The sequence below is a fragment of the Mastigoproctus giganteus genome, chromosome 13 (genome assembly GCF_048544385.1).
Source record: "Mastigoproctus giganteus isolate SK-2022 chromosome 13, ASM4854438v1, whole genome shotgun sequence".
In the NCBI taxonomy this organism is placed as follows: Eukaryota; Metazoa; Arthropoda; class Arachnida; order Uropygi; family Thelyphonidae; genus Mastigoproctus; species Mastigoproctus giganteus.
In genome coordinates, this window is record NC_143587.1 from 20,726,119 (window position 1) to 20,744,222 (window position 18,104).

Here is an 18,104-nt window from a genome sequence, read left to right on the forward strand (position 1 = left end):
TGAAAATCACTAACTAATGGCAAAACAATGAAAATCACTAACTAATGGCAAAAGACGCAATAAAAGAACTTTGTCTCTTTTATTGCTCTTGATTATACTCATTTGAATGTACAAAACTGTTAAATAGCTAACATTAAACCATACTGTTTTTTTTTTTTTTTCTGAAAACGCCAAACACGAAAGCTATTAGAACCTATAGTACTTAGTACTGTGTGTGGGTTGAAGGTTGAGAAGACAGAAGATACATTGTTGACATTAGACTTGAATTTCTGTAGACTACAATTATTCAGGAAATACATATAAAGGGAGATTGTACCCGAAAATGGAAGTTGGAGGAATAAATGAGGAAGAAGAAAAGTTGGTTCTGTGAGCTTGATGTTGGACAGTAAAAGGATGCTGACTGATTGTGGCATGTTTTCAGACTGGTTTTGGAAGAGAGAGAGGGGGGAATTATAGAAGCCGACTCAGAAGAACAGTGCCCATGGCGGTATCTATAAAAAAGGCATGCAGCACAAACAAGACATCTATGAGAGAGAGAGAGAGAGAGAGAGAGAGAGAGAGAGAGACTTACAGAGAGACTTTGTAAGAGATATTCATTCAGTTAATAAGAGATGGGTCATTAATTTAACTGCCCTCTTTTGAATGGAGTCTAGAAGCCTGAGAGAGAGAGAGAGAGAGAGAGAGAGAGAGAGAGAGAGAGAGAGAGAGAGAGAGAGAGAGAGAGAGAGAGGTTAAAGGGGGACACCTCCCAGATGTGGGAATAATATTCCATGGTAGGGCAGATTTGAGATTTCTACACAGGGGGCATCTAGTGGAGTGTACTAGGAATGGTAAAAGGTGGCTTACCAAGATAGCCAATACAAAAATTAGAAGAAAAGTAGGATGCTAGTAAGTTGGCTTTATCTTTGGGTGGCAATAGAACCATCGGATTTTAACAGAAGTGGGAGTATAGATGGGCAAAAGTTGCAGCCATTAACTCTGGCATGAGACCAGAATCTTCTACTATCATTTGGATAAGAAACAAGTTTTCTACCATTAGCCTTTTCAAAATCCAGTTTGGGCTGATTAAAAAGTGTTTACAATTGTTGCAAACTTTGATGTAGGTAGAAAATGAATTCCAGAGATTTGGATGCAAGCCAATTGCAGTATGCAACATTCTTTTCTTGAACAGCCTTAGCATATTTATTGGAAACCAAGGTTTAGATAAAGTATGAGATTTTAAGGTGGAGTGTGTAATAAAGGATTTCATACCTACAAGAATAATTTTACTGACACGACCTGAGTGACATTAGCATTAGCATTAGCATTAGTAGAAGCATATGATGCAAGAAAGCAGGCTTATGCAGCATCAGCCAAAAAAAACAAAAAAAAAAAAAAAAAAAACTACCACTTCACCCCTCCGTTCATTCGAAATACCTGTCCAGCTGAGCCTTAAATTTATTTAGGCTATCAACTTCCACAACAAGGGATGGAAGTCTGTTCCACCAACCAACAACCCGCTGGCTAAAGGCAAATTTCCGCACATCTATCCTACATTTATCTTTCCTCAATTTGAATTTATGCCCTCTCAGGTGATTATTCTGAGCAAGAGGAAGAATCCCATCAGCACTGAGCATGCTCAAACCATTCAAGGCTTTATACACCTCTATTAGATCACCTCGCCGGTGCCTAGTCTCCAGACACTGTAATTTGCAAAACTTAAGCCTTTCTTCGTAAGAGCAAACCTTTGTTCCATTCACTCATCTTGTCCTTCTCTCTACTCGTTCCAGCAGCTATACATCCTTCTTGAAATGAGGCCTCCAGACCTGTATACAGTACTCAAGGTGTGGCCTGACCATTGCCTTACACAAAGGAATAATCACCTCCTTATCCCTGTTAGAAAAATTCCTGTATATCATTGACAAGACACAAAGGGCTACTCTTGCAACCCATCTGCACTGCTTAGAGAACTTCATATCTGCCTGCACAATTACCCCCAGGTCCTTTTCATTCTCTACCACTGTCAGTGTAGTACCACAGAGTTGATACGTTGCCTTGGGTTGCTGTTTCCCGTATGTAGTACTTTACATTTGTCAATGTTGAACTTCATTTGCCACCTCTCAGCCCATCTGCTTAACCTTTCCAGATTCTGTTGCAGCATCTGAGCATAGCATCAGTAGTGTCCTTAACAACCCTGCCAACCTTTGTATCATCTGAAAACTTGGACATTAAGCTTGATATACCATCATCAATATTATTTATAAATACAGAAAACAATAATGGACCCAACACTGAACACTGAGGGACTCCACTAATAACATTAGTCCACGATGAGCAGTGTCCATTGATTACCACTCTCTGTCTTCTCCTCCTCCTCAACCACCCCTTTATCCATAGCAGCAATTTTCCTCCAATGCCACACTGCTCCAATTTGTGCAGCAGTCTTCCATGTGCAAAAGCCTTTCTAAGATCCAAGTATATAATAACAAAGTTATTCCCTGCATCCAGTTCTTTTGTGACTGCATCATAGTATCCAATCAAATTGGTCAGGCAAGACTTCCCCTTAACAAAGCCATGCTGTGTCTGAGCTATAACTGAATTCTTTTCTAGATGATTCTGCAGTGCTTCTTTAACCAGTGCTGCCATTAATTTTCCTGGAACAGAAGTTAAACTCACAGGTCTATAATTACTTGTGTCAGCCTTTGATCCTCCTTTGTGAATTGGGGTCACATTTGCACATCTCCAGGGTACCTCCCCTGAGTCCAAGGAAGCTCTCATAATTATGGCTAAGGGTTTGCTTACTTCCTTTGCTGCCTCCTTTAATATAACTGGATAGATCCCATCCACCCCAGGTGCCTTTCTTGTGTTTATCTTCAACAATTTCTCCTCCACTTTACTCTCAGTTATTACAAGATTCTCTAGCTTACTGCCAGAGTTGAATACACCTTTGGCATTCCCCTCGCTGAATAACTCCTCATGTGTGAATGTCGATGCAAAATATTCATTTAGTTTGTTAGCTACCTGAGCAGGATCATCAACTGTTGAACCATCGATATCAAGTGGACCAATCTGATTCATCCCCTTCCTTCTAGAGTTTACATAAGTAAAGAACTCTTTGCTGTTTTTCTTTGCATCCCTTGCCAAAGATTTTATAAAATGCACTGTTTGCTTGATGTTTGCAGAGCAATCGGGTACGGGACATGATACTGCCAAGGGGGATGTCTTTGTGTGTGCGCGATGCAAGGAGTGTATCGATATCAGGCAACAACTCGGCGTTCTTGTGGGCCTATATGAGAGCTTGAAGGACAGGGTGGATGCCCTCAAAGAAACTAAATTGAGGGGCCCATCAAGCTCTCAGCTGCCCACATCAACGCCAGAGCTTGCACTTGGGCATCGCGTGACACAGAGACAACCCCCAAGGCAGAATGCGCTGGTCCCGAAGGAACTAGTAGTTGTTGGTGACTCTATTGTCAGGGAAACGGGGAACATGCTTTGTAAAAAAGATAGGTGGAACAGGACCAGGGTATGTCTGCCAGGGTTGATGACGTTGTAGAGCGAATATCATCTTTTAAGGGCACAAAAGGTGATATAGTTGTACACGTTGGCACTAATAATATTAAGAGTAGGAGACCGGCAGAATTACTTAACAAGTACAGGTCACTGTTGAACAAAAGCCGAGAATTAGGGTTGAATTTGAAAGTGTCTGCAATTCTGCCCAGACACGATAGGAGGGAGTATATGATGAGAGCCTTGTCGATCAATTCGGCCCTGGAAAGATTGTGCAAGGCTCAAGGGGTAGAATTTTTTTCAGCCTGGACTGTACTTGTTAACAGGAGAGATTGCTTCTACAGGGATGGGATACACTTAAATAGAAAGGGTGCAAGAATATTTGCTGATGCTATCGAGGCAGTGTTAGGTGGGTCGGAAAACTGCTAGCTTGGGGGGAGACAAAGACCAATAGATTGACAGTAGCCACTGGCAGAGGTGAAAGAGATTCTTGCACTGCTTCTATTAGAATGAGCAGAAGCCTGAAAAACAAGATGCATGGTATTTCAGAGACTGCTGGGAGCCATTGCGATAAACGTAAACACATGGGTTGTGTTAGGGTAGCTAAGAATAGAAACAGGTGCAGGTATACTTGCGTGTACACCAATGCTAGGAGTTTAGTAAATAAATTTGATGAATTTGAGGTATTGCTCAAAACATCAAAGGCAGATATTGTTGGGATATCAGAGACGTGGTGTCACACAGATATAAGGGATGCAGAACTGGAATTTGGGGAGTACAACGTCTACAGAAAGGATAGACAGGATAGGAAGGGGGGAGGGGTTATGCTATAAGTTAAGAAACACATAAAAACCAAGGAAGTGAAGCCAGTCGACATCGCTGGACAGTGCAGTGTTGAGTCAGTTTGGTGTGACATAAGCATTGGGAGATCAAAATTGAGAGTAGGAGTGTGCTATAGGCCTAATGACTCTGATGAGTATAATAAGGAACTGTACAGGGAAATAGAGTGGGCCAGTAAATCAGAGAGTCTTATAATGGGAGATTTTAATTTCCCAGATATTGACTGGAATTTGGGGGCTGATTACTCACACACTAGCAGGGCTTTTGTGGATTTATTGGATGATTGTTTTCTACATCAGAATGTTCGGGAGGCAACTAGAGGGAGTAATACTCTTGATTTGATTATCAGCAGTGATTCTTCATGCATTAAGAATCTGCAGATAAATGAACCACTAGGTGGCAGTGATCACAGTGTGCTGAAGTGGGATTTACTGAAAGAGGTAACTACCATTAGGGGTAAAGGGAAGGGTTATTGCTTCCGTAAAGGCGACTACGATGGACTGAGACAGTATTTAAATTCTATACAGTGGGACCAACTGATGATGTTACCAACAGCAAATTCAAAATGGGAAGCATTCAAAGAACTTATCTTGGAAGCTACTAGGCTTTACATACCAACTAAGAAATATTGTTCAAGGTTTAGGCCAAAATGGATGTCAGATGAACTAATGAGGCATATGGCAGAGAAGAAAAATGCATGGGATACTTACAAATTAACACATGACACAGAAGCCTATGATAGATACAAGTTGATATGTAACCAAGTTACAAAGGAGGTTAGGCAGGCGAAGGCAGATTACGAGAAATCCTTGGCAAGGGATGCAAAGAAAAACAGCAAAGAGTTCTTTACTTATGTAAACTCTAGAAGGAAGGGGATGAATCAGATTGGTCCACTTGATATTGATGGGTCAACTGTTGATGATCCTGCTCAGGTAGCTAACAAACTAAATGAATATTTTGCATCGACATTCACACATGAGGAGTTATTCAGCAAGGGGAATGCCAGAGGTGTATTCAACTCTAGCAGTAAGCTGCAGAATCTTGAAATAACTGGGAGTAAAGTGGAGGAGAAACTGTTGAAGATAAACACAAGAAAGGCACCCGGGGTGGATGGGATCTATCCAGTTATATTAAAGGAGGCAGCAAAGGAAGTAAGCAAACCCTTAGCCATAATTATGAGAGCTTCCTTGGACTCAGGGGAGGTACCCATAGACTGGAAATGTGCAAATGTGACCCCAATTCACAAAGGAGGATCAAAGGCTGACACAAGTAATTATAGACCTGTGAGCTTAACTTCTGTTCCAGGAAAATTAATGGAAGCACTGGTTACAGAAGCACTGCAGGATCATTTAGACAAGACTTCAGTTATAGCTCAGACACAGCATGGTTTTGTTAAGGGGAAGTCTTGCCTGACCAACTTGATTGGATACTATGATGCAGTCACAAAAGAACTGGATGCAGGGAATAACTTTGATATTATATACTTGGATCTTAGAAAGGCTTTTGATACTGTTGCACATGGAAGACTGCTACACAAATTGGAGCAGTGTGACATTGGAGGCAAATTGTTACTATGGATAAAGGGGTGGTTGAGGGGGAGAAGACAGAGAGTGGTAATCAATGGACACTGCTCATCGTGGACTAATGTTATTAGTGGAGTCCCTCAGGGCTCAGTGTTGGGTCCATTATTGTTTTCTGTATTTATAAATGATATTGATGATGGTATATCAAGCTTAATGTCCAAGTTTGCAGATGATACAAAGGTTGGCAGGGTTGTCAAGGACACTACTGACACTATGCTGCTGCAACAGGATCTGGAAAGGTTGAGCAGATGGGCTGAGAGGTGGCAAATGAAATTCAACATTGACAAATGTAAAGTACTACACATGGGGAACAGCAACCCCAGAGCAACGTATCAACTCTGTGGTACTACACTGACAGTGGTAGAGAATGAAAGGGACTTGGGGGTGATTGTGCAGGCAGATATGAAGTTCTCTGAGCAGTGCAGACGGGCTGCAAGAGTAGCTCATGGAGTATTGTCAATGATATACAGGAATTTTTCCAGCAGGGATAAGGAGGTGATTATTCCATTGTATAAGGCAATGGTCAGGCCACACCTAGAGTACTGTATACAGGTCTGGAGGCCTCATTTCAAGAAGGATGTAGAGCTGCTGGAACGAGTACAGAGAAGGGCAACAAGATTAGTGAATGGAACAAAGGGGTGCTCTTACGAAGAAAGGCTTAAGTTTTGCAAATTACAGTGTCTGGAGACTAGGCACCAGCGAGGTGATCTGATAGAGGTGTATAAAGCCTTGAATGGTTTAAGCATGCTCAATGCTGATGGGATTCTTCCTCTAGCTCAGAAAAATCACGTGAGAGGGCATAAATTCAAATTGAGGAAAGACAGATGTAGGATAGACGTGCGGAAATTTGCCTTTAGCCAGCGGGTGGTTGGTTGGTGGAACAGACTGCCATCCCTTGTGGTGGAGGTTGATAGCCTAAATAAGTTTAAGGCTCAGCTGGACAGGTATTTTGAACGAACAGAGGGGTGAAGTGGATTTTTTTTTTTTTTTGGCTGATGCTGCATAAGCTTGCTTTCTTGCATCAAATGCCTCTACTAATGCTAATGCTAATGCTAAAGATTTCTCATAATCTGCCTTCGCCTGCCTAACCTCCTTTGTAACTTGGTTACAGATCAACTTGTATCTATCATAGGCTTCAGTGTCACGTGTTAATTTATATGTATCCCATGCATTTTTCTTCTCTGCCACATGTCTCATTAGTTCATCTGACATCCATTTATGCCTAAACCTTGAACAATATTTCTTAGTTGGTATGTAAAGCCTAGTAGCTTCCAAGATAAGTTCTTTGAATGCTTCCCATTTTGAATTTGCTGTTGGTAACATCATCAGTTGGTCCCACTGTATAGAATTTAAATACTGTCTCAGACCATTGTAGTCACCTTAACGAAAGCAATAACCCTTCCCTTTACCCCTGATGGTAGTTACCTCTTTGAGTAAATCCCACTTCAGCACACTGTGATCACTGCCACCTAGTGGTTCATTTATCTGCAGATTCTTAATGCATGAAGAATCACTACTGATAATCAAATCAAGAGTATTACTCCCTCTAGTTTCCTCCCGAACATGCTGATGTAGAAAACAATCATCCAATAACTTCACAAAAGCCTTGCTAGTGTGGGAGTGACCAACCCACAAATTCCAGTCAATATCTGGGAAATTAAAATCCCCCATTATAAGACTCTCTGATTTACTGGCCCACTCTATTTCCCTGTACAGTTTCTTATTATACTCATCAGAGTCATTAGGCCTATAGCACACTCCTACTCTTAATTTTGATTTCCCAATGCTTATGTCACACCAAACTGACTCGACACTGCACTATCCAGCAATGTCGACTGGCTTCACTTCCTTGGATTTTATGTGTTTCTTAACTAATAGCATAACCCCTCCCTTCCTATCCTGTCTGTTCTTTCTGTAGACGTCGTACTCCCCAAATTCCAGTTCTGCATTCCTTATATCTGTGTGACACCACGTCTCTGATATTCCAACAATATCTGCCTTTGATGCTCTGAGCAATACCTCAAATTCATCAAATTTATTTACCAAACTCCTGGCATTGGTGTACACACAAGTATACATGCACCTGTTTCTATTCTTAGCTACCCTAACATAATCCGTGTGTTTACTTGTACCGCAATGACTCCCAGCAGTCTCTGAAATATCGTGCATCTTGTTTTTCAGGCTTCTGCTCATTCCAATAGAAGCAGTGCAAGAATCACTTTCACCTCTGCCAGTGGCTACTGTTAATCTATTAGTCCTTGTATCCCCCCCAGGCTAGCAGTTTTCCGATCCACCTAACACTGCCTCGATAGCATCAGCAAATATGCGCCTCCATAGCCAGGTGGGAAGGAGCAGCAGCGCGTAGCACACGCTTCTTGATTAGACCGGGGTTCGAGCCCATCACCACCAAATACGGAGGATGCGGAAAGGTCAGGGAATGACCACCGCATATTCCCAGAGCAATATGACCTTAGTTGCTAATGCTCCTAAAAACCAAATAACAAACAAACAAACAAACAAACAAACATCAGCAAATATTCTTGCACCCTTTCTATTTAAGTGTATCCCATCCCTGTAGAAGCAGTCTCTCTTGTTAACAAGTACAGACCAGGCTGAAAAAAATTCAACCCCTTGAGCCTTGCACAGTTCTTCCAGGGCCGAATTGATCGACAAAGCTCTCATCATATACTCCCTCCTATCGTGTCTGGGCAGAATTGCAGACACTTTCAAATTCAACCCTAATTCACGGCTTTTTTTCAACAGTGACCTGTACTTGTTAAGTAATTCTGCCGGTCTCCTACTCTTAATATCGTTAGTGCCAACGTGTACAACTATATCACCTTTTGTGCCCTTAAAAGATGATATCCGCTCTACAATGTCATCAACCTTTGCCTCTGGCAGACATACCCTGGTCCTGTTCCACCTATCCTTTTTACAAAGCATGTTCCCCGTTTCCCTGAAAATAGAGTCACCAACAACTACTAGTTCCTGTGGGACCAGCGCATTCTGCCTGGGGGTTGCCGCTGTGTTGCGTGATGACCAAGTGACATTGACATCAGATGATTTAAAACAGTAATCCAACCAAGGAAAAGAAAAATAGAAATCACCCAGATCATCCCATTTTGCATTCTTGTAATGCCAAACAACATGAGGCTCAGAATGGCCACAAGAGAAAGGCTTCTCTAGAGAAGAAACCATCACCAAGTTGTAATCTGAGGTGCCTAGACTGCTCACGTCCAAAGTGGAAGGGATGTTCATGAAAAAAAGATTAAGAGTGTTGGCTGTGTGTTTAGGATTGTCTTGTATGTAAATGACAATCTGTGTGAGGTCATTAGTAATTGCAAAAGCCTCGGCATCTTGACCAGCTGGATCCACACAACTAGAAAACTTCAGTTGGCTTCAGTTGTAAAGTTTTTTTTTTTTTTTTTGGCTGATGCTACATAAGCTTGCTTCCTTGCATAATATGCCTCTACTATTACTGTTATTACTATTACTACTACATTAAAATCACCAAGGAAAATTACTTCACTGTTGGGAAAGTTAGACTGGAGAAAGTCGAGTTTCAAAGAAAGGAAGCAAAGAGCGCCAAGTGATTAGTGGAGTGGAAGAGAACAATAGAAGCAACAGATGAATTGGACAGAAATGGGGTGGAAAGATTTTAAGCCACAGAAGATCAGAAAGAGGAGACTGCAAGTTAGGAAGTCTCTGACAGGGAATATCAGAGCAGACATATGCACAAGCACTACCTTTGAAGGAAAAGGAATCATACAGCTAATAATTATGGCAACTGAGATGAGCAGTGGTTGAATCAACTGATAATTGGGATTCTGTCGGTAAAAGTAAGTGGAGCTTGGCAGGCTGTAACTGGGAATGGATGTCACTGAGATTGGAACCGAGACCACATATATTTGTGTGTGACGTATGTGAAATATAATATATAATCACACTGAATAGTGACTGGACTCCCTCCAGTCACAATTCAGTGTGATTATACACTAGCTGATCCAGATGTCTCCTAGAAAGTTACCAGCAGGTTCGATCCTATGGACTATCTAACAGCCAGCCTAAGAATACGTCACCACCAAATACGGAGGATGCGGAAAGGTCAGGGAATGACCACCGCATATCCCGGAGCAATATGGCCTTAGTTGCTAATGCTCCTAAAAACCAAAAACAACAAAACAACAGCCTAAGAATACCATTTTAGAACTGTACCCCTTGAAATGTAAGGAAGATTGGATCTTGCTGTGGTACCCATGATAACCTCAAAAGACATCAGTCATACTGCATGATGAAAGTGATAGGGGATTGCTGGAGCATTGCTCTAGAGACTAAATATGGATTTCACCACTTCAGGCCTCCAATAAGCAAAGTAGTGGTATTGTGCCAGTTAACAAGAGTCATCTACCACTTAGATGCTTGGGATATCTGTAGATTATCAAGAGAGTCTGTTCAGTATGAAATGTATCCAGTTGTAGTTTGTAAGCAAATTATTCAGGTAGTGAGACATGGTAAAGCAGATTATGAAGTGGATTTAGTAAGGAGGTACAAGAAAGATATTAAAGAATTCTTTTGTATGTGAACACTAAAAGGAAAAGAATGAATCATTTTTGCTCACTACATCAGGGATCAGAGGAATCGGTATCTGCAACCTCAAGAAGATGGCTAAAGAGTTAAACAAATTTTTTGCACTTATATTTGCACAGAAATATGCCTTTAAAGGAGAGAAGATATTCATTCAGTTAATTATTCAGTTAAACAAATTTGTGGTTAATGAAAAAGCTCTAAAGGAGAAATCATATTTAAAAGTGAAGAAGCATAAGGAACTGTTGGGATCTACAGTATTTGGTTATATTGAAAGAAGCGGCTAAGATGGTTACTAATACCTTAGACATTATTATAGATGAGGATCCTTTTGTCTATAATAATTGAAGCATCTTTAGATTCAGAAAAGTTCCAAAATATTATAAATATGCAAATATATTCTCTCCCATTTACAAAGAGTGGTTCCAACAGCCATCCAAGTAACTGTAGACCTATAAATCTGATTTCTGTGGCAGAAAAAATTGTGGAATCTATCATTGCTGATGCAGTGCAGGTTAACCTTGATAGTAATAATATTATAAGAAAGTCACACAGGAAGTGATTCGAATTCTGTAAATTGAAAGTTGGAAATTTACCCTGTTAATACCAGAAAGTGCATTATTGGAACAGAGTCAAAAACCATTCTGCGGGTACCGAAAATGTTCTTTTGTGATGAAAATATGATGAATATGATGTTAAGATGTCACTTTTGTTGTTGCTTGGAATGAATGTACATGACATTACAACAGTAAAAAAATATGGAGAGTTACTTAGTCCTGGCATACCAGCTTTGCAAGAACATTGTATCTTAGACCAGTCAACCTTTGTGAACGGTGATGTTCCCCCTACAAGACATGGTCATTTTCATACTTTTCCTTCTGAGTGCACATTCACTAAATAACTTAAGCCTTCTTAAGACTTCTGGTTATGGAGCTGCATGAAATTATATATGCATCAGGTATCCAGTCACTATGGAGGAAGCTACTGTTGCGTCAAACCACACTGTGAGTGTTGACACACAACGTTGTTTGTGGGTCAACTCATCACACACACACACACACACACACACACACACACACACACACACACACACACACACACACACACACACACACACACACACACACACACACACACACACACACACACACCTATTGGCAAAATGAAACTAGCTTTATCCTGCCTTCAGAAACCCTGAGTATGTATCTAGCCAAAAAATTTAGAAATATTTTGAAGCTATTTTCAGATAAAAACACTAAACCCTATATGAATATGCTTATAAACTGTAATTGGTCTATTTGAATCAGTTCTTCATGGGTTTATTTCTTTTTTTTTAATTTTTAATTATAGCTGCCGCTCCAAGATTTATTCGTCAAGAGGAAGAAACAATGTATGGTGTTAGGGGACAACCAGTTAGCATTGAATTTTGGGTGTATGGCCACCCTCAGCCTAATGTTGCCTGGCATTTTAATGGAGTAAAAGTAGGTAATTTTTTTAAAACCTGGTTTTATACATGTGAATGTAAGATTTTTAAAGAAGGAAAGTAAAAAGATAATGATTTACAAAATTAAACACCATTGTACCATATTAAAGGAATTTTTGCAAATGCAACAAGTAACACTGAATTGCTACATTTATTCAAGCAAAAATTAAAAATTAAACACCAAATAAAAAATACATAAAATTGAAAATACAGAATAGGTAAGCAGTTACCCAGGCAAGCACAGATGCATGGTCTCCTGCTTAAAAGAATGACACAACTGCTGCCAGAAACATGCAGGAAACCCCATTGTACTCAACAGATGACTTCACATTAGAAGAAAAGGAAACCACAGTGACCACTTCTTCAAGGAGGCATCAGGCCTGTGTAATTTCCCAAAACAGTCTCATTTTCTGTCACAGCCATGACAGAAATAAATGTTTTTCCAAATGTGAGGTGTGTGGGAACTGTTGCTGCCGTCTTTCCAAACAATACAATATACAGATGCCCCCTGTATGCAGCTTATACACTGAAGAGTTGCATGCTATAGAGTTAGCCTTGGATCGCATAAGAACTCACCAGTGCAAACAGTTATAAAATAAACTTATATATACTGATTCTTTGAGTGCATTGCAAGCTTTATCATCAATGTGATACATTACTCATCCAATCATGTCCCAGGTTCAGCAGATGATATGCACTCTTCATGAAGGTGGATTCAATATCTGCTTCTGCTGGATCCTCAGCCACATTGGCATTAGCAGAAATGATTTGGCTGATACCGCAGCCCCCAATGAATAATCTTGGCCTGTCAATCTCCTATACAGACTACAAGTAAGTAATCCATAATAAGATATATTTGGAGTGGCAAAATGCATCATGGGCAGGTAACAAACAAACTATATCAGATCAAGCCTGCAATCAAATTATGGCAGTCTACTCTGCACAGGGATTGTAAAAAGGAAGTTGCTCTTGCTTGGCTCCACATAGGATATAGTCATCGGACACATTCCTTTCTGCTAAGGGCTGATAATCCTCTTATGTGCAAGCAATTGACCCATTTTATTCATTAAGCACATTTTAACCAAGTGTACCAATTTTAGAAATGCTCATTTTACCACTTTTAACCATCTGACTGAGCCTTATACACTCAGTCAGATTTATCTGACAATGACCATGAGTTAGCAGTTTGCAGTTTTTACAAACTATTACTCTCTATACACTTATATAAAATAAGACAATTTATTTTTACTTTAATACTGACTTTTATTTCATTCTACATGCATTATTTGACAATGTAACCTATTTAAAACATTACCAAAATCTTGTTTCTTTTTGAAATAATGACTTTATCCTAGTACATTATAACTTCAGTCATTTTTGCGCAATAAAACTCCAATCTAATCCAATCCAAATGTGAGTGTTTTCCACAGCACTGGTGCCTCCTTGAAGAAGTGATCACTGTGGCGTTCTTAAACTTTCTTTCTTCTCAAGTGGGTGCCTTTAGTCATTTTGTGGGTACAGTGGGAGTGTCCTTGCTTGATTCCAGAAGCAGATGTGCTATTCTTTAAGCAGGACGTTGGGCGTATATGCTTATCTAGGTGAATGCAGGCTGCTGCTTATGTATTCTGTATTTTTAATTTTCACTTGAATTAATGTGGCAATTGGAACATTTTCAGTATTGCTTCTTGCAATTTGGAACAATTCCTTTAATATAGTATAAGAGTATTTAATTATGCAAATAATTATTTAATGACATCATGTTTTTATAATTTAGTGAAAAATAAGAAGCTCTACAAATGACTATAATTGAGCATTTTCATTGAGTAACTGCTTTCTAGTTATAGCCTACTCATATACAAACTATAATTATGAAATGATCACTTTTTTATGTATAGATTGCATTTGTCAGTAAAGATGTATTAGTTACTAATATTTTTATGAATGTATTGTTATTAGTAATGGTAAATTGTGCAAGAAAGCAAGTTTATAAAGCATCGGCAAAAAAAAAAAAAAAAAAAAAAGCAAAAAAGCCAATTATCCACTTATTGGCTGAAGGCAAACTTTTGCACAGCTATCCTGCAACTGCCCTTTCTCAATTTGAATTTATGCCCCCTTCTATGTGCAGTCTAAGCAAGAGGAAGAATGCAATCAGCATTGAGCTTACTCAATCCATTCAAGACCTTTAGCACCTCAGTCAGATCTCCTAGCACGTGCCTAATCTCCAGCCCTACAATTTGCAGAACTGAAGCCTTTCTTGGTAAAAACACCCTTTTGTTCTTTTCAACAACTTTGCTGCCTTTTCTGTACCTATTCCAGCAGATCTACATCCATCCTAAAGAATCCACCAGATCTAGATGCAGTACTCAAGATGCAGCCTAACCATTGCCTTCTACAATATTAGAATTGCCTTATACCTTGTATAAGGTATAAGGAAATGCCTTGAATTGCCTTGTATATCATTCACAAAATCACATAAGCTGTCCTGGCAACCTGTCTGCATAGCTCAGAGAACTTCATATGTGATTGCACAATTACCATCAGACTTTTCATTTTTAATTAATCTGAGTGTAGTAGTACACAGTTGTTAATCTGAGATTATTGCTACCCATATGCAGTACTATGCAGTACCTTGCATTTGTCAACATTAAATTTCAATTGTCATTTCTCAGGCCATCTGGCTAATTTTTCTATACCTTGTTGCAGTAACTTATGTTGATTAGTGTCCTTAACCATTCAATCAACCTTTGTATTATCTGCAGACTTAGACATTAAGCCCAATATATCTTTATCAGTATCATTAATAAATATAGAAAACAACAATGAGTCCAGCACAGAACACGTGGGCTCCACTAATAACATTAGTCCATGAAGAGCAGTATCCATTACTAACCACTCTCTGTCTTCTTCCACTCAACCATCTCTTTATCCATAGCAGTAACTTACCACTTACCCTGAATGCCATACTGCTCCGATTTATACAGCAATATTTTAAGTGCAACAATATCAAAAGTTTCCTGAAATCCAAGTATATGATATCAAAATTATTTTTTTTGCATCCAGTTCCTTTTTTACTGCATCAGTATCCAATCAGATTGGTCAGACAAGATTGCCCTTTAACAAGTCCATGCTACAACTTCAGTATAATTACATTCCTGCCTAGATGGTCCTGCATTACTTCTTTAACCAATGACTCCATTATTTTACCTTGAACAAAAGTTAAGCTAACAAGTCTGTAATTACTCATGTCACCTTTTGAGAACTGGAGATACATACACACATTTCCAGTCCATACGGACAATCCCCTAAATCCAAAGATGCTCTCATCATTATAGCTAAGGATTTGCTTGTGTAATTTGCTGCCTTCCTTAATATAATTGTATAGATTCCATTCACCTCAGGCGCTTTTATTATGTTTAGGTTCAACAATTTCTCTTCCACTTTCCTCTCAATTATCACAAAATCATTTATATCCTTGTTAGAGTTTGATAAACTTCTGGCATCACCTTCCCTAAGGAACTCCTCATGCATGATTGGAGGTGCATAATATCTATTCAGGTTGTCAACAGCCTGAGCAGGATCATCAACAGTTAAACCTTTGACTTCAAATGGATCAATGAGATTCATCCTCGTCATTCTACTGTTAATATAAGTAGTTTTTGTTGCTTTTCTTTGCATTCTTTTTCAGAGACTTTTCGTAATCTGCCTTAGCTCGCCTAACTGCTTCAGTGACTTGATTACAGACTAGTTTATATTTACAGTAGGCTCCTGTGATTTATATGTATCCCATGCATTTTTCTTTGCAACAAGTCTCATCAGTTCATTTGATAATCCACTTACATCTAAGCCTTGAACAGCATTTCTTTGTTGGTATGAAAAGTCTAGTAGCTTCTACAATTACTTTCCTGAATACTTTCCATTTAGAATTGGCTGTTGGTGACATCATCAGTTGGTCTCAACTGCATTGAAATTAAAAACTCTCTTAACCCACTGTAGTCATCCTTACAAAAGCAAAAGTCCTTCCCCTTACCCTTGACAGTAGGTATGTCTTTAAGTAAATCCCATATCAGTACAATGTTGTCACTGACATTAAGTAGGTCTTTTACCTGCAGATTCTTAATGCATGAAGAATTTAGAAAGCGGTCATCCAATAACTCAACAAAACTCTTGCTAGTATGTAAGTGACCATTCCACCCCCTTCTATTTAGTATTAGTATTAGTATTAGTAACGGCCGCATGGTGCAAGAAAGCCTATGGCTTATGCTGCACCAGCCAAAAAAAAAAAAAAAAAAATCCGAACAAAACAATGATAAAAACAAAAAAAAAATAAATAACTAAATAATAATAATTAATAAATAAAAAAAAAAATAATAAATAAAATATAAATAAAAAAGAAATTAAACCTATCATCCTATGCGCTTCTCTTACCCGAAAGTACTATCCAGATGACCTTTGAATTTCCCCAAACTGTCGGCCTCTACCACCCATGAAGGCAACTTATTCCAGTAATTTATAACTCGCTGGCTAAAATAAAACTTCCTGCAGTCCAATCTAAACATTTCCCCCCCGTAACTTGAATTTATAAGTTTATCCCATCCCTGTAAAAACAATCTCTCCTGTTCACAAGCACAAACCACACTGAGAAAAACTTTACCCCATGAGCCTAGCACAGTCTGTCTAGGTGATGAATTTATTGACAAAGCTCTGAACACGTACTTCCTCCTATCATGTCTGGGCAAAATTGTAGACACCTTCAAATTTAATCCCGACTTGCAACTTTTTTCCAACATTTCCCTGTACTTCTTAAGTAAGTCCTCAGATCTTTTATACGTGCTTCCCCCTATCATGTCTGGGCAGAATTGTACACACTTTCAATCTGCTGTACAACATCATCTACTTTTGTCCCTGGCAGACATACCCCGGTCCTATTTCACCTATCCTTTTTGCACAATGTATTTCCCATTTCAATGACAGTAGAATCACCAACGATAACTACCTCATGTGGGAACCAGCATGTACTGCCATATGGATTACTGCAGTATTGTCTGCTGTACAAGTGTAAGTACTGATATTGAGTTGTGTAGCTGAGAGTTTGATGGGCTCTGTTTTAAATTCTTTGAGGCATCCTCCCTATTCTCAAGCTGTCATAAATGCCCATTAGAACACTGAGTTCATGCCTAATTTATTCATACTCTTTGCACCAAACACAAAGATGGACTTTTAAATCATTGCTCACTCTCAAACAAAGGTGGACTTTACAAAAATGGACTCTTCAATTATTGCTTACTTTCACACAGAAAGATTGCTTTTTCATTTGAAATAAAAATCTTCCTCTGTGGTGGAGCTATTGCAAAAACCTACACTTTGGCAATAGTTACTTTAGCCTCTCACTCTCACTCACTCACTGTTGCTCTTATGAAAAAAGGCTTAAGTTTTGAAAATTACAATGTCTGGAGACTAGGCACCTGTGAGGTGATCTGATTGAGGTGTATAAGGCCTTGAATGGTTTGAGCAAGTTCAATGCTGATGGAATTCTTCCTCTTGCCCAGATTAATCACCTGAGGGGACATAGATTCAAATTGAGGAAAGACAGTTGTAGGATAAATGTGCAGAAATTTGCCTTTAGCCAGCGGGTAGTTGATTGCTGGATCAAATTTCCATCTGTTGTTGTGGGAGTTGATAGATTAAATAAACTCAAGGAAGAAATTGACAAACTTTTGGAGTGAATGGATGGGTGAAATGGGAAGGTTTTTTTTGGCTGATGCTGTATAAGCTTGCTTTCTTGCATCATATGCCTCTACTAATGCTAATCTCTATTCTGCTACTTATAACTGAGTAATTGGTATAATTCATATAGCATAAAATATTCTGTTCATGTAATAATTAGTACATATACATACCTTTTGTATTGTTTATAGTCCATTTTACATATAAATTTGAATGTTAAAATTTTTAGACATTTTACATAGTTTTGTAATTTTTGATTAAGGTTTATCTCAGAAATAAATATTTTTCCGTACGCTTATAGGAACTTTTTTGTCTTTTTATTTGTAGAATATGCTCCTACATCTGTTCCTTGCAATTTTTGAAACACCCTGTATATTGTAAAAATGAACAGAAGTAGTATGGAA

The 18,104-nt window shown here is 39.0% G+C and overlaps 1 protein-coding gene across 1 annotated transcript in view; it reads left to right on the plus strand.

The window, feature by feature from the left end:
- LOC150075838 (protein Obscurin-like) overlaps positions 1–18,104 on the plus strand; it is a 598,361-nt gene that overhangs the window by 535,010 nt on the left and 45,247 nt on the right. Inside the window, exon 80 of the mRNA XM_090387723.1 lies at positions 11,844–11,974. Within this exon, the coding sequence (XP_090243849.1) occupies positions 11,844–11,974 (131 nt within the window). The remainder of the gene's footprint in view (positions 1–11,843; positions 11,975–18,104) is intronic.